The sequence below is a fragment of the Tachypleus tridentatus genome, chromosome 3 (assembly GCF_004210375.1).
Source record: "Tachypleus tridentatus isolate NWPU-2018 chromosome 3, ASM421037v1, whole genome shotgun sequence".
Taxonomy (NCBI): domain Eukaryota; kingdom Metazoa; phylum Arthropoda; class Merostomata; order Xiphosura; family Limulidae; genus Tachypleus; species Tachypleus tridentatus.
The window spans coordinates 33,933,773-33,959,300 of NC_134827.1; the positions used below are offsets into that span (position 1 = coordinate 33,933,773).

The window sequence follows — 25,528 nt, forward strand, 5'->3', positions numbered from 1 at the left end:
ACATTCTTAGAAACCACACACAACCCACAACAAGAATACGATCTTATGGGCTATCATTCTTAAAAAGCACACACAACCCACAACAAGAATACGATCTTGTGGACTAACATTCTTAGAAAGCACACACAACCCCAAACCGAAACACGATCTTACGGCAATAGGAGTTAAAGAAGACAATGTGTGATCCACAGTCTAACACGTCAATCATAGTACCATGATAAGTCCAGTGTATCTGGAACAAACTGTTACAAAATATATATGGAGCGTCTTCTTTGTTTGGTGCGACAAATTACAAGATCCTGTCTTGGTAAACAAACGAATCAAAACCCTTGACGAAAACAAACATTTTGAAATCTAAATTGTAACTACAATGCTAGGCCTAATAATCTATAAACGATTCGGTAAAACAGGCCAGTTAAAAACAATCTAACACTTTCCCAAAGGACCGCCTAGAAATTTGATACGCTCCTGCCACAGTTGTTTCCATAAAGTTCAAAGTAAGTTAGTGACACTGACCACAAAGAAAAGACTTTTGTTTTATCTCTCGACGAATTGTTTTCGAATAATTAAATAACTACCACACTCATTGGTAAGGATGAATAATGGCTTGTTTTGAATTTCGCGCAAAGCTACACGAGGGCTATCAGCGCTAGCTGTCCCTAATTTAGCAGTGTAAGACTAGAGGGAAGACAGCTAGCGCAGATAGCCCTTGTGTAGCTTCGAATCCTCGTCACACCAAACGTGCTCGCCCTTTGAAACACGCTACCATCGGATTGCGAGTCGAGTGCCTTAATCACCTGGCCATGCCGGGTCTGGTTGAATAATACCGATCATGTTTATTGGTCAGATTGATAATTTAATAACTAGCATGTTTATTGGTCAGGTAAAAAACACTGGTGAAACAATTTGAAGCTATCTAGGTTTTCCCATGTTTTTCTCTTTGTACTAACACAATAATTTACGTACGTTTTTTAAACTTATAATGACCCGTATGTTCAAATCTATGAATACAAAAAAACAACAACAACACACCTTTACTTGTTTGTTAAATTTGATTTATTGTGAGTACTAATGTTAACTTTATACTGGAAATATTTCATTTAGTAGTTAATTGGTATGAATATATTTTGTTACAGCGCCGCCTATCAGACACACAGAGAAATACTCTCGTTATACAGGGTGTTCGGAAAGTCACTGTGCAGTTTTGTCTGTTAATAAATATATAAGTGCACAGTGACTTTCCGAACACCCTGTAGTATATGTTTTTAGCTATAAGTTACATTACAGTGAAATGATAAAACAAAAAACAAAATACAATTTACCCTATTTCAAGTCGTAAATTTTAAGTTTTTATGCATAAGGTTTCATTGTACAAAGAGTGGGACCAATAATTAATAACGTAAAAAATCACTTCACAGCGCCGCCTACAAAAAATAAAAAGCCACAAAAAAAATGACTCTTGTTCAAATAGGCCCGCGTTGATGTCGAATGACGGAAGGTGAATGTGTCTTTATGTTACAGTGACTACCAAACAAATTAGACATTTTTGGCACGCGCCTTAACTACAGCGATCAGAGCTAAAATATAAGGTTCGATTTACTGCGGTGGACAGAACGCAAATAATTATTTATGTACCTAAAAGTAACAAACTACAAATAAAAATAAATAAAAGGCATTCAAAAACAACAAAGCCTAATGTTTAAAGACAACAAGGAACCCATCGGTTCACTTAGGTTGTCCCGTTCTTTGAACTAAAAGTGCGAAATAAGTAACTTAAATAAATAACACAACCAATTAAACGACACATTCCTACAGAATAATCTTCAAATGTGTTATACGAGCACAGCCGTATTTGGATATGTGCTGTGACCACCGTGGAAATCGAACCCCAGATTTTTACAGTTGCAAATCCATAGGCTTAGCAGGAAACTACGGACACGAAATATAGTTCTTATTTCTTTTATCTAATCACATTTTTTATAAACAACAAATCGGCTTAGTTTGAACTTAGCGGGTATGCGTACGCAATAGTTTGTTGATTTGGCGGGAAAATGTTTACTGTGGTTCTTCTTTACAAATTTTCTTAATAATTCGACGACTTCTCTTTCAATCATATTTTACCTTAAATTAAAAAAAAAGTTATGTTTATTTTTTTAACATCCCATAAAAAAAACCGGCTTCTGATGGTAACTAAAAGTACACACAACCTATTCACCTGTCTAGCCTCGTTCTCAATATCCAAACGAAGGATAATCGTTAGTCAACAGTGATTACGAAACTGTCACCCTTGTGTAAAATATCGTAAACAGAACACTTACGTGACCATCTGCACGAGCATACACTGTCGGTACAACCTTGATGTAATACTGGAACATTATTGCGCCTAGAAATAAAAACATATCCTAGCATTAGTATAATATATGATTTTACTAATGTCAGCTTGTCGAACTAGAAGTTAATCGAAACGTCAGTTTGACTTTATTATTAAACGTAAGCCGACTCGTATTTTTTAATACATCATTATAAATCAGTTATTTTTTTTACTGTATTATTAAACGTCTGCCTTTCAAAATATATCACTATAGGTCCATCGAAACGTCTTCCAAATGCTTGGCATCATATTATATTTCGATTATGACATATCGATATAATTATATGGTATGATTCAGTGCACATGTATATGCTACGTATGTCTTCCAAGGCCGCTGGTTGATAAAGTTGTGCCAAACGAATCGTCTCGGTATCGAGGTTTATACAAAGGTAGAAAATATCACCTCATCTCTTGGCATTTATTTAGATAAAAACACGTAAATAAAGCTTACAAATTACCATATGAAACTTGGTTACAGAGATTAAACTTGACTTATAGTGGCTTTGTTTATTTTTGAATTTCGCGAAAAGCTACACGAGGCCTGTCTGCGTTAGCCTTTCCTAATTTAACAGTGCAAGACTAGAGGGAAGGCAGCTGGTCATCACCACCCACCGCCAACTCTTGGACTACTCTTTTACCAACGAATAGTGGGGACTGACTGTTACATTATAACGACCTCACAGCTGAAAGGGCAAGCATGTTTGGTGTGACGGGGATTCGAACCCGCGACCCTTGGATTACGAGTCGAGTGCCGGGCAATGTTTATAGTAGCAATGATCGTTAAACTGACAAAGTACAAAATACGTGATGACTTGTTAACCTGAAGATGACCTTGGAAGGTCGAAACGTTGTTCTTTGCTTGTCAGTAAGTGTTAATACCCATACCAGCCGTTCTGAAAGTACGAAAGTGCAATAATTAAATTCGTTTTATTGTGCCCCTGTAAATGTGGGTCATAGACCCACAGGTTTATCAATAAATATACAGAATCATTTCGTTGATCAACCCAAGACACATACTGATGACCAATATGATTTACAATGTTGAAATAACTTAAGAGACCAACTGTACCCATTCAAAAACGATTTGCGCGCCCCCTTCTTCTTCTTTAAATAATACTGCAAAACAAAGTTTATGCTTCTTGAACACTGTTGGGTGTTTGGTGTTTGGCTGCTGATCACGAAAACCACATCCAGATTTGTCCATCACGTACCGTTTCATCGAAATCTTCAATTTCACCTGGACATTGATACAATGGTTTGTTTGTTTTTTGTTTTTTGAATTTTGCACAAAGCTACTCGAGGGCTATCTGTGCTAGCCATCCCTAATTTAGCAGTGTAAGACTAGAGGGAAGGCAGCTGGTCATCACCACCCACCGCCAACTCTTGGGCTACTCTTTTACCAACGAAAAGTGGGATTGACCGTCACATTATAACGCCCCCACGGCTGGGAGGGCAAGCATGTTTGGCGCGACTTGGGCGCGAACCCGCGACCCTCAGATTACGAAGCGCACGCCTTAACGCGCTAGGTCATGCTATACTTACATAAACATGTATAATAAAAATATTAAAATTTATAAAGACGAGTGGACGCCGATATATATATATATATATGCAACCTAACCAGCTATAGGAATATAGAAACTTATAATGCTTCGTTTGTCTTGAATTTCGCGCAAAGCAACTCAAGGGCTATCTGCGTTAGCCGTCCCTAATTTAGCGGTGTAAGACAAGAAGGAAGGCAGCTAGTCATCACCACCCACCGCCAACTGTTAGACTACTCTTTTACCAACGAATAGTGGGATTGAAAGTCACATTATAACGCCCCAACGGCTGAAAGGGCGAGCATGTTTGGTGCGACTGGGATTCGAACCCGCGACCCTCAGATTACGAGTCGAAAGCCTTAACCTATGTGTAAGTATGCACTACTATTTTCACAGTACAAGAGAGGAGACATTAAGGTCCCAGACATTAGTTCTGTGATTGAATTAGAGCGATAAAATTCGTCATTTTTTTTCTGTATGCTTGTCTGGAAAAGTCATTTACTTATTTACTTAGATTAACGTTTATTGAATTAGTGAAATTTTGACTTACCCCATAAACAAGTACTCAGCGATTTAGATAGTTTTATAACTACAAATAAACTTTACTTTGTTCAGCCAATAATGTAAAGTAGTCATTGTTAATACTTAGACATTTTTGTAGTGGTTTTAAATGGTGATTTATAAGGCCGCCATTTTGTTTCAACAAGATCCCAACTATTAAATGCTAACATAATTAATGATATTGAATACAAGTCTAAAGAGGTTATAATTTCGTTGTGTGGATCGCTGATTAGGCCACATTTGAATTACTGAGTTCAGTCTTGAGTGACTTAAATAAAAAAAAACAGGAGATTGAATTGTGGGAAAGAGAGAAGAGAACGGTTATTAGGATGATAATTGATATAAACAGGTTGTCATAAGAGGACAAGTTAAGACACATGAAATTGTTTTCTCTTGAAAACAGAAGAGTTAGAAGGATCTGATTAAGATGTGTGTGATTAAGGAAGTTGGTAGTGTTAGTACATCATCTGTTAATGGGTGGATGACGGAACGTACTTTAGTCGGTGAGTCAGGTTAGGAGTTATCTTGAAGTCAAACAGCTTTATTTTTCTAATAGGATGGTTTGTTTTCAGACGTAGTGTATGCAGTTAACTTTAAAGAAGTTCATGTGAAGGCTTAATAAATTTTCGAATGACAACGACTGGGTCTGAGTGGTCTGTTTTCAAGTTTAGTTTAGTAGGGGGAACTCTCTAGGTTGACCAAGAGGTCAGTGTCGTCCTTAAGTTGAATATATGTGCATGTTTGAATGTATAATTTCCCACATGCATATATATCATAAGACAACAATAACATTTATAAACTTTCCCATACATACATACATCACTGGACAACAAGAAAACCTATGAATTTTCACAAACGAATACATGCATCACTGGATATCAACAAAAATTAACCTTACGTAAATCATATGATATTATCACTGGGTTCGCGTCCAGCAGCTGTGTAAAATATATAGATTCATGTAAAATTATCTATGACCTATCTACTGACCTATCATATGACACGAAGGTATTAACGTGTAGTCATCATAATGTTACACAAAAGGTGGAACAGAAATAACTGGTTATGTTTCACCAGAGATAAGATACAAGAATAATTATCTAAACATTTTCGGCAGTGAATGGGTTTCAACAGAATTCGTTACTTCAAGCAATAGAAGCAAGACTCAAAAACCTTCCACAGTATTGTTACGATCACTTGTTTAACACTTTATCTTGACAGAGTACAGCTGAGGACAACATTTCGCCGAATAGTATCTTTGGTGATATTTAATTAGCACCTTTAAATAGATGGAACTAATTTTAAAAATAACTAATCACGAGCGGCAGTCATGGGGGACATCACCCCCCCGAAAACCGAAAACGAAAAACAATTATTATTTTTTATTTATGCAGCATATGTAAACATATTTTTAATTCATATTTTCACACAACTTTGCTCCCCACACCCGGACAAACATGTTTGTGGACGTCCATGGCTAACTGTGGGAAGTTTTAACTTCGAATAAGGTGTTTTTATTAAAACAAAATAAACATTCATTTTCAATGTAGAAATAATTACTACATGATTTTATATTGAACAACGAGCTTTTGGAATACAAGTCCTTCTTAAACAATTTACAAGTGATTTATAAACTTGTAATCACTGGTCGAAGTATTTATACCTCACTGAAAATAAACTGAACAATATCTAAAAATGTGATTTTTTTGTGGGGAGTTCTGAAATGAAGTGTCCTGACTGTGTACTTCAGTCGTAACTAATTGCATCAAAACGATCCAATGTTCGGAGCTCAAGATTTTTTATAAATGTTACTGATATAAACTGTAATGTTTTTATACAATAAAAGTGATGCCGTTTATTGAAAAATAATAGTATTTTAATAACTCTAGTTTCTCAGTACCACATTAAAACTTATATCAACAAAAATATAATCAAACTTTCACGTACAGTCCTAGAAAAAGTCGTGTTTTTGTTCTGAGGAGAATACTTTTATTTACAATTATGTTCTATTACAGAGAAATGGTTGTTCCACTTACCACACTTAATTTTCTAATTGTCTGAATCTTGAATTCCCAAACTGTGAAATATTTGATGATTTTTGTTGTGTATGGTATGATTCAAGAGATATCGTAACATACATAGATAGTGACATACACGCTACGCCCATTATAGCAACATTTTCAACACATTTATCTATTTAAAAATCTTGCTGTTTTGTTTGCATTGAACTAGTGTCGCCATCTGTCGTCTATATATAGATATATATTTTGAATCATTGATGCTAATTGTTTAATATAGTACACAACAATCTCACTGGTGAACAAACCGAAATTCTCAATCAAAGCAGAGCGCCTCTGAAAAGCACTTTCTAATAGAGCGTAGCCGTGCTTCGAGCAATAGAAATACTCACACGGAAAACAAACCAACGTGTGTGTGTGTGTGTGTGTGTGTATATTACACAACAAGACTGTGTAACCGTTTTATCCACAAATGACCTAAAATCAAAATATATAACACAATGGAACAATATAATCTGACACATCTGTGTATAAATCACATAGTGTACACATGTCGACAAGTTTACAATGAAAACAGAAAATGTCAGGAAGTGTTCTTGACACAAATGTGAACAAGGCCCCCTCAACAATGATTGAACAAGGTTATTACGATGAACAAACAAGGTGGAAAGGGTAGATGCTAGTTAGTACACATAACTTCTACAACACTTCCCATGTAAGCTTCACTCTGAACTAAACATTTTATTTTACCTGTGTTCTCGTAACACTTGATGATGTTCACACAACAACATTAATGCAATGTTTGATGTGGCAAAATAATATAACAAAAGTGTACATGAAGTTCTATAATGAACATGCAACATCATGATAACTGTTTCACATGACTCGAGATATTATAAGAAATTAATATGAAAATACTGTCCATTAAATCTTATAATTTACAAGTAATACTATTATAACTGTTTCACATAACTCTAGATATTGTAACAAAATAAGACAAAACTCCAAGTGAAGTCCTATAATGAACATGCAACATTATAACTGTTTCACATGACTCTATCTATATTGTAACAAAATAACATAACAAAACTCTAACTGAAGTCCTATAATGTACATGTAACATTATAACTGTTTCACATAACTCTAGATATTGTAACAAAATAACATAATAAAACTCCAAATGAAGTCCTATAATGTACATGCAACATTATAACTGTTTAACATGGCTCTATCTATACTGTAACAAAATAACATGACAAAACTCCAAATGAAGTCCTATAATGTACATGCAACATTATAACTGTTTAACATGGCTCTATCTATATTGTAACAAAATAACATGACAAAACTCCAAATGAAGTCCTATAATGTACATGCAACATTATAACTGTTTAACATGGCTCTATCTATATCTATATTGTAACAAAATAACATATAACTGTTTAACATGACTCTATCTATATTGTAACAAAATAACATGACAAAACTCCAAATGAAGTCCTATAATGTACATGCAACATTATAACTGTTTGACATGGCTCTATCTATATTGTAACAAAATAACATGACAAAACTCCAAATGAAGTCCTATAATGAACATGCAACATTATAACTGTTTAACATGACTCTATCTATATTGTAACAAAATAACATGACAAAACTCCAAATGAAGTCCTATAATGTACATGCAACATTATAACTGTTTGACATGGCTCTATCTATATTGTAACAAAATAACATAAAACTCCAAATGAAGTCCTATAATGTACATGCAACATTATAACTGTTTGACATGGCTCTATCTATATTGTAACAAAATAACATGACAAAACTCCAAGTGAAGTCCTATAATGAACATGCAACATTATAACTGTTTCACATAACTCTAGATATTGTAACAAAATAAGACAAAACTCCAAGTGAAGTCCTATAATGAACATGCAACATTATAACTGTTTGACATGGCTCTATCTATATTGTAACAAAATAACATGACAAAACTCTAAATAAAGTCCTGTAATATACATACAATGTTATTGCAAGTTGTACATTACTGCAGATAAAGTAACATTATTATAAACATCGCATGACAACAATTAAAGGAGAGAATCACAACTCAACATGGCATTTATTAATGTACACGAAACTTTAGTTAAAGTGTTACAATATATTGGTTCAGAAAATTTCAAATAATACTGTACACAACTTTAGCTTACGTGTACACACAACCACACGTACACAACTTTAGCTTACGTGTACACACAACCACACGTACACAACTTTAACTTGTGTGTACACACAACCACATTAGTTGATATCACTTCATTAGCAAGCTGAAATAATAATTGCATAAAGTTAAGTAATATTAAGTGAAAAACATTGTTATAAGTTTCACATTAGTACAACAATGATGCACAAAACATAACATTTATAGCTGTTTGTTTGTTGGTAATTATTAAACAACACACATGATATCAAAAAGGTGGACAACAACAGGGTTACATAATTAATGATCATTAGAAATATATATGCAAAAACGGCTCGTTTGGGTTGAGAAAATATTTTACACAGAAGAGCAAACAACGTTTCGACCTTCATCAGTCATCGTCAGGTTCACAAAGAAAGAGGTAATTGACCGGAAGCTGACCACATGTTTGGAAGGGGTTGTGTAACTGAGTGTCGGAATGTAGAGGGCAGTGTTAGATGTTTGAATATATAATTTATTTATTTTATTATATTAATATAGATATAAAGGCGTTCTTTTATATTGGTTTATTTTGGCTTTAAGTTGTTCTATAAGTAAGGCTTCTTTAATTTTGCGTTTGTTTTTGTTTGTTTCTTTATTTAGTATTTGAGTGTTTTCTATGGTTATGTTGTGTTTATTTGACTTGCAGTGTTTGAAAACGTGTGAAGGTGACTTTTTGTGTTCTTTGAATCTGGTTTCCACTTTTCTACTTGTTTCTTCAATATAGAAGTCGTGGCAGTTATCACATTGTATTTTATAAATAATGTTGGTGTGGTGTTTGTCAGTATAGTTTTTACATAGTATAGACCTCAGTTTTGTGCCTGGTTTTTGAATAAATTTGGTATTAACTAGAATGTCATATTTTGTTACTAGTTTTTGCCAAATGTTGGTTATTTGTCTGCTGATGTCGGGAATATATGGTATGCAGCCATAGAAAATACCCAAAGGCTAAATAAAGAAATAAACATAAACAAATGCAAAATTAAAGAAGCCTTACTTATACAACAACCAATATAAAGGAACGTCTTTATACCTATATTAATATAATGAAATAAATAAAATTATATATTCAAACATCTAACACTGCCCTCTACATTCCGACACTCAGTTACACAACCCCTTCCAAACATGTGGTCAGCTTCCGGTCAGTTACCTCTTTCTTTGTAAACCTGACAATGACCGAAGAAGGTTGAAACGTTGTTTGCTCTTCTATGTAAAATATTTTCTCAACCCAAACGAGCCGTTTTTGCACGTATATTTCTCTACAAGTGGGTTTTCTCAACATCACTGATAATGATCATTAGTGTAAAAGATGTCGGATAGGTAGGAAATGTTAACATACCACAGTTGTATGTGCTGTAAAATAACTTGTACAAGATTTAACAGAACTAACAACATTAGAAAATGTGCCTTACCTGTCATATGTTGTTAACATTATCAACATTAGACAGATGTGGCAAATATGGTTAAACAAAGATCTATATTACTTTAGTTACTGCATATATAACATTACCCAAACAAGCTTTATGTTACTATAGTTACTACATATACAACATTACTAAAACAAAGTTCTATGTTACTATAGTTACTACATATACAACATTACACAAACAAAGCTATATGTTACCATAGTTACTACACATACAACATTAATCAAACAAAGCTCTATGTTACTGTAGTTACTGCATATATAACATTACTATACCAAAGCTTTATATTAATATAGTTACTGCATATATAACATTACTATACCAAAGCTTTATATTAATATAGTTACAGCATATATAACATTACTATAACAAAGCTCTGTATTACTTCAGTTACTACATATACATTACTAAAACAAAGCCTTATGACTTTAATTATTACATATACAACTTTACTATAACAAAGCTCTGTATTACTTCAGTTACTACATATACATTACTAAAACAAAGCCTTATGACTTTAATTATTACATGTACAACTTTACTATAACAAAGCTCTGTATTACTACTCTATACATTACTAAAACAAAGCCTTATGACTTTAATTATTACATGTACAACTTTACTATAAGAAAGCTCTGTATTACTCTAGTTACCACATATACGACATCATTAAAACAATAATTTATATTACTTTAGTTACTACATAAACAGTGTTACTAAAACACACAGCACACAACATCAATCACTGCATGTGTTAATACATTATGATAAACAAGACTTCAGTTAGCACAGAAAAATTATAATGAAAAGGGGTGTTAATATTAGTAAAAACGACAAACAACATATTTATAATATAACTACATAACATTAATCTAAGTTCCCACAACACAAAGACACAAGTATCAGCTTGATACATTTATAACTGTTTTTGTATATGCAAGAAGCCAAAGACATAACAAACCGCAGCCTTCAGTAATTTGGTTATAACCACGTAAATGTACCCAGGTAAGTATCTGTTCAAAAAACATGAATTTTGCAGTTCTAATGTGATATTTCAACAGTTCAGTTAATCTACCTGGGAAACAATAAATTTAAGTTCTGCTTTGTGTCATTTGAACTTTTATAAAAAGCCATGCAGATTTTCACATGTTTCAACATCTGAAACTTTTGAATTGACCCAAATTATTTCATTTCTTGGCAAATTAACTAGAAATCTGGTAGAATATTACTTTGGTTCAATATATCTTTTGATTTAAGCCTTTTTAAGGATTATATATGACAAACATCAAACAACCTAACAATATTTTGGGCTCATGTACAATCATATTTACAATAACCAAGATCAAAGCTGACACAAATATAAATTTTCATTCAGCCAATACACTGACATTAAAAAAGTTGGATTTTCCAATTCTGAGTCCTTTTAGGGGTCAGAACTCACAAAAAAGCATAATTTTGATGTTTTTGGTCAGTTAAGTGACCATACTTTGACCAATTTACATGGGATTTGGTACATACACACTTTTATACAAGTCTCATACACTGACAAACAAATATTATGCATTCTCAGTAACTATGAAGAGAGAGGAGTCAAGGTGTCACAAGGTGTCTCAAGTTTTATGACAATTATTCTTTCATATTTCATCCAATTTACGTGGGATTTGGTACAAATACACTTTTTATAAGTCTCAAAAAGAGATATATAGAATTTTTGTCTTTTGATCAAATTTTCAGTGAGAAAAAGCACAATTTGTGGTTTTCATGAACTATTCATTCGTACGTCAACCAACTTACATGGGATTTAGCACAAAGATACGTTATTCTAGGTCCCCAGCAGTTGTATACAGTTTTCAATTTTGTACATTCTTTGTCATTTTTTTGGTGTTGAAATTGGCCATGTTGAGATTGTATAACAAAGACATATTGAATTTGTCTAGAAATATTGGCATCTTTAACAATATGAAACAAAGGATGAATAAAACAATAAATTGATGTAATGTTGATAATGACAATGTTTAGTTTAATATTTAAAAATAAACCTTTAATATCTCATGCTGAAAAACTAAGATAAAAATAGCACTTCTGAAATATCAACTGAGTAGGACTGTAAACTATTATATAAACAATTTTATTTGTTTTCTTAAAAACTGTACAGTTTGTTGTTTATCACAATGGATTATCTATTTTCTGCTCACCACAGGTATCTAAACTCTATTTTCAGCATCATAAACCCTCAAACTTACCTCTGAGCAACAGAGGAGCAATTTATAAAGATGATTTTCAAAAGTAATCAAATGTAAAAAATATAAAATAGTGTTCATACCTTCTTCAGCTACTTGTTCTGTTCCATCCAGAAGGTTAGTTTTCCCTGGTATGTTTCGACCAAAGGACAAGTGACGTATTCGATGTGTCAAGTTAAACTGTTACAAACCAAACCTCATATAACTAATATTGCACAATTTAACAACAATAAAGTCAATTTCAATAAATATTAATATTTTTATTTGCAAATTATATTTTATTAGTGTCTTCAGAATAGTTCTGAGAATTAAATTTGTTAATTATGTAATGAATGTAACGTTCACAAGTCTACAAAATTAGTTCCTTAAGCACACGTTTTACATAAATCAAAAATGCTATATTGTATATGTGCATGTGTGTGTATACAGTCATGCAAAAAAATTAGGACACCATATGAAATCCTGTGTATTTTTGTAACATTTCTGGATATATAGATATTTAATCTCAATTTTAACAATACTGAGATATTATAGGAATATAACTAAACAATTAAAACTAAAGAAAAGACTTTTCAAGATCTTCTGTAAATGTAATTCTACAAAAATGCATATTCTAACTGAGGAAAAAGTTAGGACACCCTACCCCCTAATAGCTAGTGTTACCCCATTTGGCTGAAATAACTGCAGTGAGACGCTATCTACCAGTCTCCGACATCGGTCTGAAGAAAGTTTGCCCCACTCCTCAATGCAGAATTCTTTCAGTTGTGAGATGTTTGAGGGGTTTCTTGCATGTGCATGTTTCAAGTCACCCTACAGCATCTCAATGGGATTAAGATCTGGGCTTTGAGTTGGCCATTCCAGGACTCTCTATTTCTTAGTTTTCAGCCAGTCCTTGGTGGATTTACTGGTATGTTTTGGGTCATTGTCATGTTGCAGGGTCCAGTTCCGCTTCAGCTTTAATTTTCGTACAGATGGTCTCACATGATCCTCAAGCACCCTCTGATACACGGTAGAATTCATGGTGGATTCTATGATTGTGAGCTGTCCAGGTCCTGCTGCAGCAAAGCAGCCCCAAACCACAACACTTCCACCTCCATGCTTCACAGTTGGTATGAGGTTCTTTTCCTGGAATGCTGTATTTGGTTTACGCCAAACATGTCCTCTGTTCTGGTGTCCAAATAATTCAGTTTTGGACTGATCCATCCAAAGAACATTATTACAGAAGTCCTGGTCTTTGTCTACATTCTCTCTGGCAAACTTCACTCTGGCCTTGATGTTTCTCTTAGAGAGCTAAGGTTTCCTCCTTGCACACCTCCCATGCAAGTTAAACTAGTGCAGTCTCTTTCTGATTGTAGAGGTATGGACTTTCACATCAACAGTAGCCAGAGCCTGCTGTAGGTCCCGTGATGACATGTTAGGGTGTTTGGAGACCTCTTTTAGCATCTTGCGGTCTGCTCTGGGGGTGAACTTGCTTGGACGACCATACCTGGGCATGTTGGCAGTTGTTTTGAAAGCCCTCCACTTGTTGACTATTTTCCGGACAGTGGAATGGCTGATTTCAAACTCTTTTGAGATCTTTTTAAATCCATTACCAGACTCATAAGCTGTTACAATTTTCTTTATGAAGGCTCTCACCATGGTGCTCACTCTCACTTCAACAGTCAGGAGCACACCAAACTAAATGTCTGAGGTTTAAATAGGGAAAGCCTCATTCAAAATGCTGAGTAATGATCTTCTAATCATGTGCACCTGGTGTGATACACCTGTGTGTGAGTTGAGCCATTTTGTGGGAATAAATGTAGGAGTGTCCTAACTTTTGCCTCAGTTAAAAAATGCATTTTTGTGGAATTACATTTACAGAAGATCTTGAAAAGTCTTTTCTTCAGTTTTAATTGTTTAGTTATATTCCTATAATCTCTCAGTATTGTTAAAATTAAGATTAAATATCTATATATCCAAAAATGTTACAAAAATATATACATAATAAAATATCTCCAATACAGATTAATGGTTTTTGGTTTGGTTTGAATTTTGCATAAAATTACATGAGGGCTATCTGCGCTAGCCGTCCCTAATTTAGCAGTATAAGACTAGAGAGAAGGCAGCTAGTCATCACCACCCACCGCCAACTCTTGGGCTACTCTTTTACCAACGAATAGTGGGATTGCCTGCCACATTATAATGCCCCCATGGCTGAAAGAGCGAGCATGTTTGGTGTGATGGGGATTTGAACCCACAACCCTCAGATTACAAGTTGAGTGCTTCACAGATTAACAAAAACACAAATTGTCTCTTCAAGCTGGCATGACATACAACTCAAAAAACGCTGTAAGAGTTTAGATTTTGAACTAAGAGTGCACGTGAACTCGCATTCAAATGTAAGTAATGAAACACACCAAGCTCTTTATTAAACTGCCAACAGGCACTGTCATCATGAAAAGACAAAGCCTATACTAAAATTTCAATATCCTGTAATCAGAGGAAAAATACACTCTCCATTAAAATATATCCACTTCAATAATAACTAAAGTTAAATAATCATGCAAAGTGTAAGTGCAGAAGTAACTTTTCAGAAAACTTGAGTGGGGTGCTGTTTATTTCTTTAACAATTTCTGGTAACAAAAGGATATTTATGGATGGTTATCTTTCTCAAAAGATACTGACAAACTAGTTCGTACTAAGTTACGATATAACAAGGTGCCTAACAATTAACAATAAAACAAAAGATACTGACAAACTAGTTCGTACTAAGTTACGATATAACAAGGTGCCTAACAATTAACAATAAAACAAAAGATACTGACAAACTAGTTCATACTAAGTTACGATATAACAAGGTGCCTAACAATTAACAATAAAACAAAAGATACTGACAAACTAGTTCGTACTAAGTTACGATATAACAAGGTGCCTAACAATTAACAATAAAACAAATTCCAAGTCCTTGAGTACAAGACCATGGGAAAAAGAAATTATATATATATATATATATATTATGATCATAAAACAGATAATAATAGAGAAAAATATTATGACTGTTTATGTAAAATGATTAAAACTGTTAAACTGTTTTGTGTTTGTTACCAGTTATAATTTTTGTTTTTCAATGCACTTAAAAGCTAATCAGTACGAAACCCAGAAAGAAAACAAAAACAAATAACTAGTTCAAGTAAATAACAAAACAAAATGAATAAAATATGAACACATAAAGTGGTCATTTTAAAATACAAGTCTTCATTACTAATTACACTTTTAATCTTATATTAATAACACACTGCTATGGTGATGAAAAGCAAATGTATACTTATTACTTTAGTTTATTTGTGGCTAATTTTTATCCAAGAAGAATACAAGCAACTCTTGGAACTTTATCCTCCGATCAGAACTCTAATTTTTATTTTTCTGTTACTTAGCATGTATTTAATTAGAACATTTTTATACGTAGTTCCTGTATTAGTTTTATTACACGAAGAAAAGTATTACACTTTTACCAATAATACAAACAACACTCTGATTATGATGTTAGTAAAACACTACTAGTAGTAGCGTAAATGGTAGATTAAGTGTTTTCTACTTTGAACACCACATTTAACTTCCTATATTAAAATTACGGTCTTTGATAAAAGAGATATGAAAATAACCTTGTTAAAATTACCTCTTACACTTGTATGAATCTCCCAATGAGAAGTAACAACATTTTCAAATGGTAGTAAGAACTCAGAGATAGAAAATAAAAGTTGGGAAGAACTGTACCTATTCCTCTCTGCAAATGATTTATGAGTATATCGAAAATCATGGGTGTCCATAGAGGTGTTGGTGGGTGTTAGAGGGAGGCCTCCTCCCTCTCCATAAAAGAATTAGAAATACGATTCATTCTTTGTTCATTCAGAACGTGCACATAAATTTAGTTTTTTTATTCAATTCACAATTTCACACCACTCTGCTCTCTCCAGAAAACTATACATCTCCCCAGAAACATCTCTATGGATGTCCATCTCTAAAATAGTACTGTTTTGAGGGTATACCTAGCTTTTCACACCAAAAGTTACCGTATAGAAATAAAACCCTTCAATTTGCAGTAAAATGTAACAAGTACTAAAAAAAAACGTTTTTGAAACAATAACGATAAATGTTTCTTACATCTTTAGATGCCTCTAGTTAATAAACTGTTATGATTAAACTGAAGACATTACACAACATGTAACATCTAGTTGACACCTAAATCTGTGGGACGGTCAGGGCTGTTTCACAAAATGCACTACACTTATCGTAAAACGTTTAGAAAACTAATTGTTAAACAGTTTCATCACGAATCAAACTGATAGTAGCTGCATGATGACAATTAAAGAATGAAGACTAGAATAACATTCTTCAACATAATATAACTTTAAAAGCACATATAAATAAGTAATATCAATTGTACTACAATACATTTAAACAAAAATGCTACATTTCGTCTCATTGTGATATACACATTCAGACATGGATAAAACACCCTTTTCTTAAACTAGTTAACACTGAGAGGCTACCAAGAAGAACCATTTATAGAAACAGTTTAATTAAGTATTCCCTGAGCAACCTTAACACAAACACCACCACCATGTACCTACACACTAACATTAACAGGTTCATTAACATAAATTATAGATTTTTACAGTGATTTATGACGCTCCTCTAACCCCAAAAAAGTTCCTTCATTGACACTGTTTACATACAAGAAACTGTCAGTCCATAACAAATTGTAATATAAAATAATAAATATAGAAATGTCAAGAACATGTTGCCAATGTTACTACTTGTCTTTCACCATTGAATCAAGTGTCAACACAACAGTATTTTAAAATAATTAAAACAGCCATTAAAAAATACACAAAATATTTATTGAAGATACTTTTCATCAGTATTTCATACTAATAACCAGATTATGAAACATACCTGAGATGATGAAAATGGTTGTAAGTCATGGACTGTAATGGACAATATCAAAAAAATAAGTTACAAATAATATTTCACTTTCCAAATACAAAATCAATCTATTTTAATATGATTACACTTTAAAATAGCCCTCTCATATTATGAGTTTAAAATATTTGCAAAAGTTTAAGAAATAAATGAGAAAATCAAGTACGTTCTCATAAAATATGTGAGAACTACATGACTGGCTTATAAGAGTATTTCCCTGATAAAAAGAAAATTTGTTGTTGTAATGCAAATATTTGATCACTTTTTATAAACTGGCATTGTAAAAAACATAATTATGTAATGTCACTGTCCGATATAGTAGATGACTGTTTTTCTTTGTTGAATTTCATGCAAAGCTACTCAGAGGTTACTGCTCTAGCCATCTATAACTTAGCAGTGACAGACTAGATAGACGGCAGCTGGTAAGCCACTGCCGGCTCTTGGGCTACTCTTTACCAATGAATACTGCAACTGACCAGCAAGCACATTATAGCATTCCAATAACTGAAAGAGCAAGCTTGTTTGGTGACTGGAGTCAGATCTGCAAACCACAGATTGCGAGTCGAGCACCCTAACCACTATTATACTCAATGAACAGAATACGTAATGAAACTGTTAACTTTAAGAAGATCACTGACAAAGCTTTATGTGTAAAAATTAAGATATTAAAGGGTTAGAATTCAGTTAGAACTGAATAATTGAGTGATCAACACGAGATACCAAATATCTAAGTTGAGATTTAGTAAAGTTAGCACTTACTATGCACGTGATGCTGAGAAAAGCTTTTCCCAGGTGCTATGTGGAAGTTACCAGCAACCTGAAGTAAAAAAATTACCTTCATATCAATTTAGAGTGATAAACCAAAATTTCATATTTTGTACAAAATATTTTTAATAACATGTACAAATTCTAAAATTAAATTCTATAAGAGTCAAAAGTATAAAAGATTAATTTTACACTAATTATTAGAAAAACTTAAACTTCTATTCAATTCTTGCTTGTTATTAAATACTGGAGGATGTAATTTTTAAGCAGTAGTTTATTCTCTTATGATACGAAATCAATTTTAGAAAGTAATACTTGAATTTTGATAATTTTATTTTAAACTTTTTATGGCAAACTGACAACTAATTGTTTTCCACATTCATTAATCAATTTTGAGTGATAACAAATTTTGTATTTAGTTTCTTTAGTGACATCAAGCTAAATTTTTTAACAAGTCATCAGAGCATGATGGGCAAAACATTAAGCCAGATAACAACATGCAAATGTTCTGCATAAATGTGAATAAAACTACACATCTTCCTTGCTATTACTGTTATTGTCTTCACTTCAAATAACTGTTCTGTTACTTAAAATAAAAGAACAATCTTGGTATAGTACTTCAGGTTAACATATACATTAAAACTTTGACTAAACAACTATTAAAACTGTTAAAATGAAAACACCATAAGACAGTTTGCTGGACAAATTAAGTTGTCAAAATAAATGTATCACAAAACTTTCAATTCAGTTTTCAATTGAACCATCTTCTACTGAATATGTTTTAAAATGCCACAATATTCTATGTAATTTTTTTCTTTAGAACATTTTATGTCACATTTCTTTACAAGAGGTCCCACTAACCCAGTCCTTACGGTCGTATTATAATTAATTTATCAATGTTAAGTGCCAATAACTATCTTGTGTACTGCACAGAAACAAGCTGTATTACTCAAAATATGTTTTAAAAACATTTACTATCAAAATTTGGTTGATTATCTAGCCAAGGTCTACCTTCTTCTCTAAAACTAAACCATGAGCAAACATATTAAGGATGATTTAGATTTTATTGGTTGGTTGTTTGGCATTTTATGGCACAAAGCAACTAGGCAACCTGCACCAAACAACTGGTAAAAATTAAAAATAAACTATAATTATTGAACTTTGTGAAAAGGAATCATGTTAAAATTAAACAAAGTCCCATTTTTAATTAAAAAACTTAAATAGCATTAAAAAGACAAATGATCCTCAAAAAAATTAAAAACATTTGTAGAGTGGATAGTGTCACCTTTGCTAATGAGACTATCCAGTGTCAGAGGTTAACAAGTGGATCAAACATCCTGCCATCGTTATGACTCTGAACGATGGCAAGACAGTAAAATGTGAGCTATTGGGACTTGAGTGCCATACTAATCACACATTGGTGCATCAATCCCAGATAAAAGATAATGATGAGTTAAAAAACTGTGACCAATGCATAATTTAGTTAGGACAACTTCCTTCTTCCGATCCTTATGGAAACAAGACGGCCAAAGTCCAATAGAGGGTTTTACATGGAAAAGCTTGTTATCATATTGCTAATTCCAAGTCAACTGCCAATTGGTGCAGAGCCGAGCCTTGAAAACAAAACCATAGTCCATGTATGGAACAGACACAGCAGTGACAGCATCAGAGAAGACAGACTTAACTGCAGTGTTGGAAAGCTTGTACCCACAAATACCAATGTGGCTTGGTATCCAGAGAAACTGGATAGAAGTAGGTGTTAAAAGGAAATGGGCCAGTCAGTTTTGAATATCAGAGAGAACAGGGTGTGAACTAACATGAAGCAATTCCAGGGCCAGTAGAGAACTAAGTGAGTCAATATAAATAGTGTAGTTTGAGTACTGCTTAGCTTCTATGTGATCCAGGGCAAGAGATATGGCGTACAGTTCAGCAGTGAATACAGAAACTGTAGAGGGGATTCTACATGCAACCACCAAACCACAACAAACCATGGTGTAGAACCCACACAGTCACCTGATTTTGTTCCATCCGTATAAATAGGAATGGAAGGATGGTTTGAAAGATGTTCGGCAAATAGAAAATAGTATTTCCAATAGGGAGTATTTGCTTTCTTCAGATGACTCAAAGAAGGGCCACATTTGGGCATGGTAATAAGCCATGGTGGGATGGGCTGACCAATGGATATAGCAATGTCATCCAAGGTCAGAACCAATTCATCAAACTGTGCCCGTATACAAAGGCCAAAAGGAACAATGACAGACCGTCTATTCTGAAAAACTGTGGCTCACTGAAATAGGAAAACACAACCCAGGTGGGATGCTTTGGTAAGGAATGAAGTTTCAAAGCATATAGTAAAGACAGTTGTAAACAGAAGAGGAGGTTCATGATACTTAGTGATGAAACTGGAGAAGGGTGGAAAGCCCCTGTGCAGAGTTGAAGCATTTGAGGGTGAACAGGGTCCAACATCTTCAAGGCTGAGGTTCTGGAAGAACTATAGACCAGTGACCAATAGTCCAGTTTTGATCAAACAAGGGCACGACAGATCTTCAGCATAGAACATTAATCCCTTCCCCAAGAGATAGAAGAGAGGACACAGAGGATGTTTGACTCATAGCTACTTGATATATGATATAAAGGTCATCTTACAGTCAAAGATAAGCTGCAAGAACTTTGCCTCAGGGACCACGTGGAAGCACAACTTCACCAACATAGAGTTCAGAGTCTAGGTGAATACCCTGTTGGTGGCAAAAATGCATGCAAACAGTTTTAGAGAGAGAAAAGTTAAATCCATTTGCTGTGGTCCACTTTAGTAAACAATTGAGAACAGTCTGTAGCTGCCACTTAATAAACCTCATGTTCGATGACCAATACAAGATGTGAAAGTTGTTGAAATGGAGCTCTTTTGCAATGGTGGTGGTGGTGGTGATAGGGGAATGTCCAGTCATGGCATTAATCTTTATGCTGAAAAGTGTGACACTCAAGACATAGCCCTGAGGAACTCCAAGTTCCTGTAGGAAAGAACGGGAAAGTGTCAAACCCACACAAACTTGGAATTGCCTGTTCACTAAAAACTTTTTAATAAAAAGAAACAAATGACCACAAAACCCATATAAGGTCTCACAAAATGCCATACCTCCATGTTGTATCATAAGCCTTCTCAAGGTCAAAGAATACTGACACAAGATGTTGTCGCTCGAGAAAGGCTTCTCTGATCAATGTTTCAAGTCAAATCAGGTGGTCCATGGTGGAGCACAGTCGTCAGAGCCCACATTAGGTGAGCAAGAGGAAGTTGTTTGATTCGAGGAACCAAACAACACAAACATTAACCATCATCTGCAAGACCTTACAGAAACAGCTCATCAAATCAATTAAGCAATTAGACAGCAGTTTGAAGGAATCTTGAGGTCCTTCCCAGGCTTAGAGAAAGGTAGGATAATAGCCTGGTGCCATGCATCAGGAAAAGCATAATCCTGCCAGATCCAGTTAAAAACAACCAGAAGAATAGCAAGAGAAACAGGAGAGAGATGGCACAGCATCTCATAGTCTATATCATCCAGTCCAACAGACCAATGAACCAATGAAGAGCAAGCTTGAGTTTTACCAGTGTAAAGGGGCGACTATAGTTATAGAGATGATCGGCCTAAAAGGAAAGAAGTGATCACTCTGCCTGAGTCTTGATGGCTAAGAAAATGGAGGATGAAGCAGAAGTGCTAGATACTCAGGAAAAGCTCTCGCCAAGAGTATTGGCAATGCTCTAGACGTCACCAACTTCCTGACCATCAGAGAACAAGAATGAAAAAGGGACAGAATTATACTGCCCTCTGGCCTTCCACATCTTGTCCCATATGACTTTGGAACTAGCAGTAGAAAAGATGCTGATTGTGAATTTAATCCAAGATTCCTTCTGGCTTTGACATCTTACCTGCCAAGCACGTGTCCGGGCCGCCTTAGCGATGATGTGGTTGGAATGTGTGGGGTACTTACGAAATATATCCTAGGCCCGTTTTTATCCTTCCATGCTATGTGGCATGCATAAGTCTACCATGGGCAAGAATACCATGGAAAACTTGTTGAGGTTTTAGAAATACATTGAGCAGCTGCCCGGATAATACAGTCAGTCACTACTGCCACACAGTAATTTATCAATGGCTTACAGATGATTACAGGATCAAGTTCTGAGAGAGCAGTGAAAGAGGGCCAGTTGGCTTGGTCAGCTTACACTGGTGCATGCGGGTCGGGTGACATCGACTATGGCCAGTCTCTCTCAAAATTATCACTGCCCTGTGGGTGACTGTTGACCTCCATGAAAAGTTAAGGAGAGCAGACTAAGAAATCAAGAGCAGTAAGAGATTGACTAGATGCATCAAAGTTAGTATAAACACCAGTATTGAAGAGAGAAAGGTTTTTTGATCTGAGAGCATACACTCTACCCTCCTATCAATATCAGCACCTGCCTAGAGGGGATTATGTCCATTAAAAGATCCCAGGATTAAAAATGGAGACAGCAACTGTTCAACGAGAGTATCACAATCTGATTGATCATAGGTCTCTTTAGGAGACAGGTAAAAAGAACAAACATTGATGGTATGGCACATCCTTGGGGACTGTAACCATCCATGTTTCCATCATACAGCCTGTCATTTCTGTACAAAGAAAACCACTGAAGGGTGACTGTGTCAGCAGGTTTTAGAAATGTTTCCTGTAAGGAAAGACAAACAGGATGGTAAGAATCAATCAGTGCCTTAATATCATCTAAATTAGAATGGAAACCTTGACAGTCCACTGTATCAACGTGGCTATTTTTATTTACGTGGAAGAGATTTTGACAAACAGCCATTCTGTTTTTCACCTAGTCTCTTCTCTTTATTAGAAGGAGATCTATTGATTTCCATGGAACCTGCTCTGGGTCGAGTGGGCAGGAATCTGTCTTTACAAGCAGATTCCAGCGACTGAGGGCATGAACAAGTAATTATTCTGTATCTTGGGGCCAGATAAGAAGACAAACCCGAGGAAATGCCTGAACCTGGAACCAAAGAAAATGGATCATGGGATCTGCTGGAAGTAATGATAGGAACAGAGATGGGTGTTGACTCATCAATTTTCTTAGCCATGGAGGACAAAAGACTTTTCATGTGGTTTGAGAATGATTCTTTTGGAGGCACAGAGAGATCTGTCTGCACTCCCACTGCAGCAGTGCAGCAGCATACAACCAAGATGGAGCAGTGGACAGTAACCTATGAGCCTTAGGGTAAGAAACATTGTGAACCGTTTTCAAATGCTGTACCTCTTTTTCTTCCACCCACCTAAGGCATGAACAAAAGTAAAATGTGTGAGAGCCACTACAGTTAATACAATGAGGGTCCATTTTGCACTCATAGGCATCATGGTCCTTGCCACCAAAATAAGCACATGTCAAAGAACCATGACATGATGTTTTTGAGTGACTCAACTGCTGACATTGGAAACATCTGAGAGGGCTTGGAATATATAACCATACTCTGCAATTTAGATAACCTGTCTTGATGGTGACAGGTGGATGTTGTGATGTGAACGTCAAAATTAGGGCAATGGTCAGCATCATAATTCCATCTTTGCAAGTGGAAATACAGCTCACTGCAGAAACTCCTTGGGTGAAGAAACCAGTGAGGATATCTGACTCAGTGGTGTTCTTCAAATCCCTCTCACCAATAACTCCTCATGGCAAATTCAAAGTAGCATGGGGAGTAACCTCAATGGATATATCCCCAATGATCTTTGAATGCAAGAGGAGTTCACTATGTTTTGAAGTGGATGTTTCCACCAAGATGTCCCCAGAACGTAGCTTTCTGACTGACTCTGGAGATCCAACAAGCCCCTCTAGTTCCTTCTGAATATTTACCCTAAAGACCTGTCTGATAAAGAATGTAATGTCAGAACATGAGGTACAGTTGATGAAGAAGTTGAAGATTGCTGTTCAGAATCTTCAAGATGTGGTTCTTTACCTATGGTTTGTTTTTCACTATTTTATTTTTATTTGGGGGATTGATAATAAAGAAGGAATATTTCTGTGCCAGGTGAGAAAATGCACTTAAATGCTAGGGTTTTGTGAGTACTATACCTAAACACCAGCATCAGACACAATGTCCACAACACCAGTTGAAAATCTCCAATACTGGTACTCAGTTGACCCTAGCCCAAGTGGACCAGCTGACTTACCCTGGGGAGTTTACCCCAAGGCTGCCCATCTACAGGAATTCAAAGCCAAAGTAGTTGGTTAGGGTTGTACCCCTCAACCACCAGGATCCTCTCCTCCCCTTCCATGGGTCGCCACGCACGGCAAACATGTGGGTGATGTTTAGATCACAGAGGAGGTATATTAAAGAAGAGAACTTTCTCTGGGAGATACCCTCACCATGTATAGGAATCTACACCAAGGGGATTAAAATTTTATAAAATTTCATTTAAAATAACTGTTTCTACTGGTACATGTATAAGGATGTTGCACATAATAGTTACCAAGTCTTCAATTAGAAAGTAATAAAGACTACAGCATTTTTTAGGCCTAAAGTTACTCTAATTTTTATGTTTTTAGTATTAAAAATAGGACTAAAGCATTAAAGACAGAGTTAAATATATTTAGATGCTGCAAGTTAAACATACCCTGTTGACTTCTAGGTAGCCAAATATCTGGCAACCTTCTTTATCGTGAACCTTTAACTTCTCATTATAATTTTCCCTCTTACACTGTTCAAAGGTATCAAGATCGGGAAGAGCCCAGCCTTTTCTCCGATACGCTTCTCGAATGTCATCACATGTATTGCAACAACTTCATAGAGAAAAAAAATAAAAGATGAAGGATATTAAAATCTAAATCACTAAAATAAAAGTTATTTCCTTCTAGGAGAAGATCTGATTTTGTTATTAGTAATTCTGATTATGGATTTAGCACACAGGATCACATACAAAAGTTGAGACTCTTTAAATGGTTCACTCTTCTTTTCCATGATAATATAGGGTGAAATTAGTCAAATTGACAGTTTTGTAAAAAGACGAAAACTTTTTTAATAATCTTTTTGATAGATAGTAATTAATACAACGACATCCCCCTCTCTGAAATTTATAAAAAATTTACCATTTCTGTTGCATCTACAAGATTATATTCAGGCATTTTTATTTCAGTTTATAAATTTTGAAAAAACTGTTTATTAACTTTCAATTTAAACATAACATTCTATTAGAAGAAAGTACAATAATTATGCTTAAGCATTAATTTGCATCAGAACATAATAATAAAGCTGAAGACAGTTGACAAAACATTTTAATTACAATTCACAAACATGTGAAACTCACTTATTCAATCTTCACATAAATATCTTAAAATAACGTTACAAATATAATTTTTGACTTATAAGAAGG

At 34.6% G+C, this 25,528-nt stretch overlaps 1 protein-coding gene across 2 annotated transcripts in view; it reads right to left on the reverse strand.

The window, feature by feature from the left end:
• LOC143246665 (endoplasmic reticulum-Golgi intermediate compartment protein 3-like) overlaps positions 1 to 25,528 on the reverse strand; it is a 71,486-nt gene that overhangs the window by 38,286 nt on the left and 7,672 nt on the right. For both annotated transcript variants that reach the window (XM_076493736.1, XM_076493735.1), the window contains exons 6-10: positions 24,773 to 24,938; positions 18,128 to 18,185; positions 17,342 to 17,373; positions 12,490 to 12,586; positions 2,319 to 2,383 (exon numbers count right to left, since the gene is read on the reverse strand). In XM_076493736.1, coding sequence (XP_076349851.1) covers positions 2,319 to 2,383; positions 12,490 to 12,586; positions 17,342 to 17,373; positions 18,128 to 18,185; positions 24,773 to 24,938 — 418 coding nt within the window. The remainder of the gene's footprint in view (positions 1 to 2,318; positions 2,384 to 12,489; positions 12,587 to 17,341; positions 17,374 to 18,127; positions 18,186 to 24,772; positions 24,939 to 25,528) is intronic.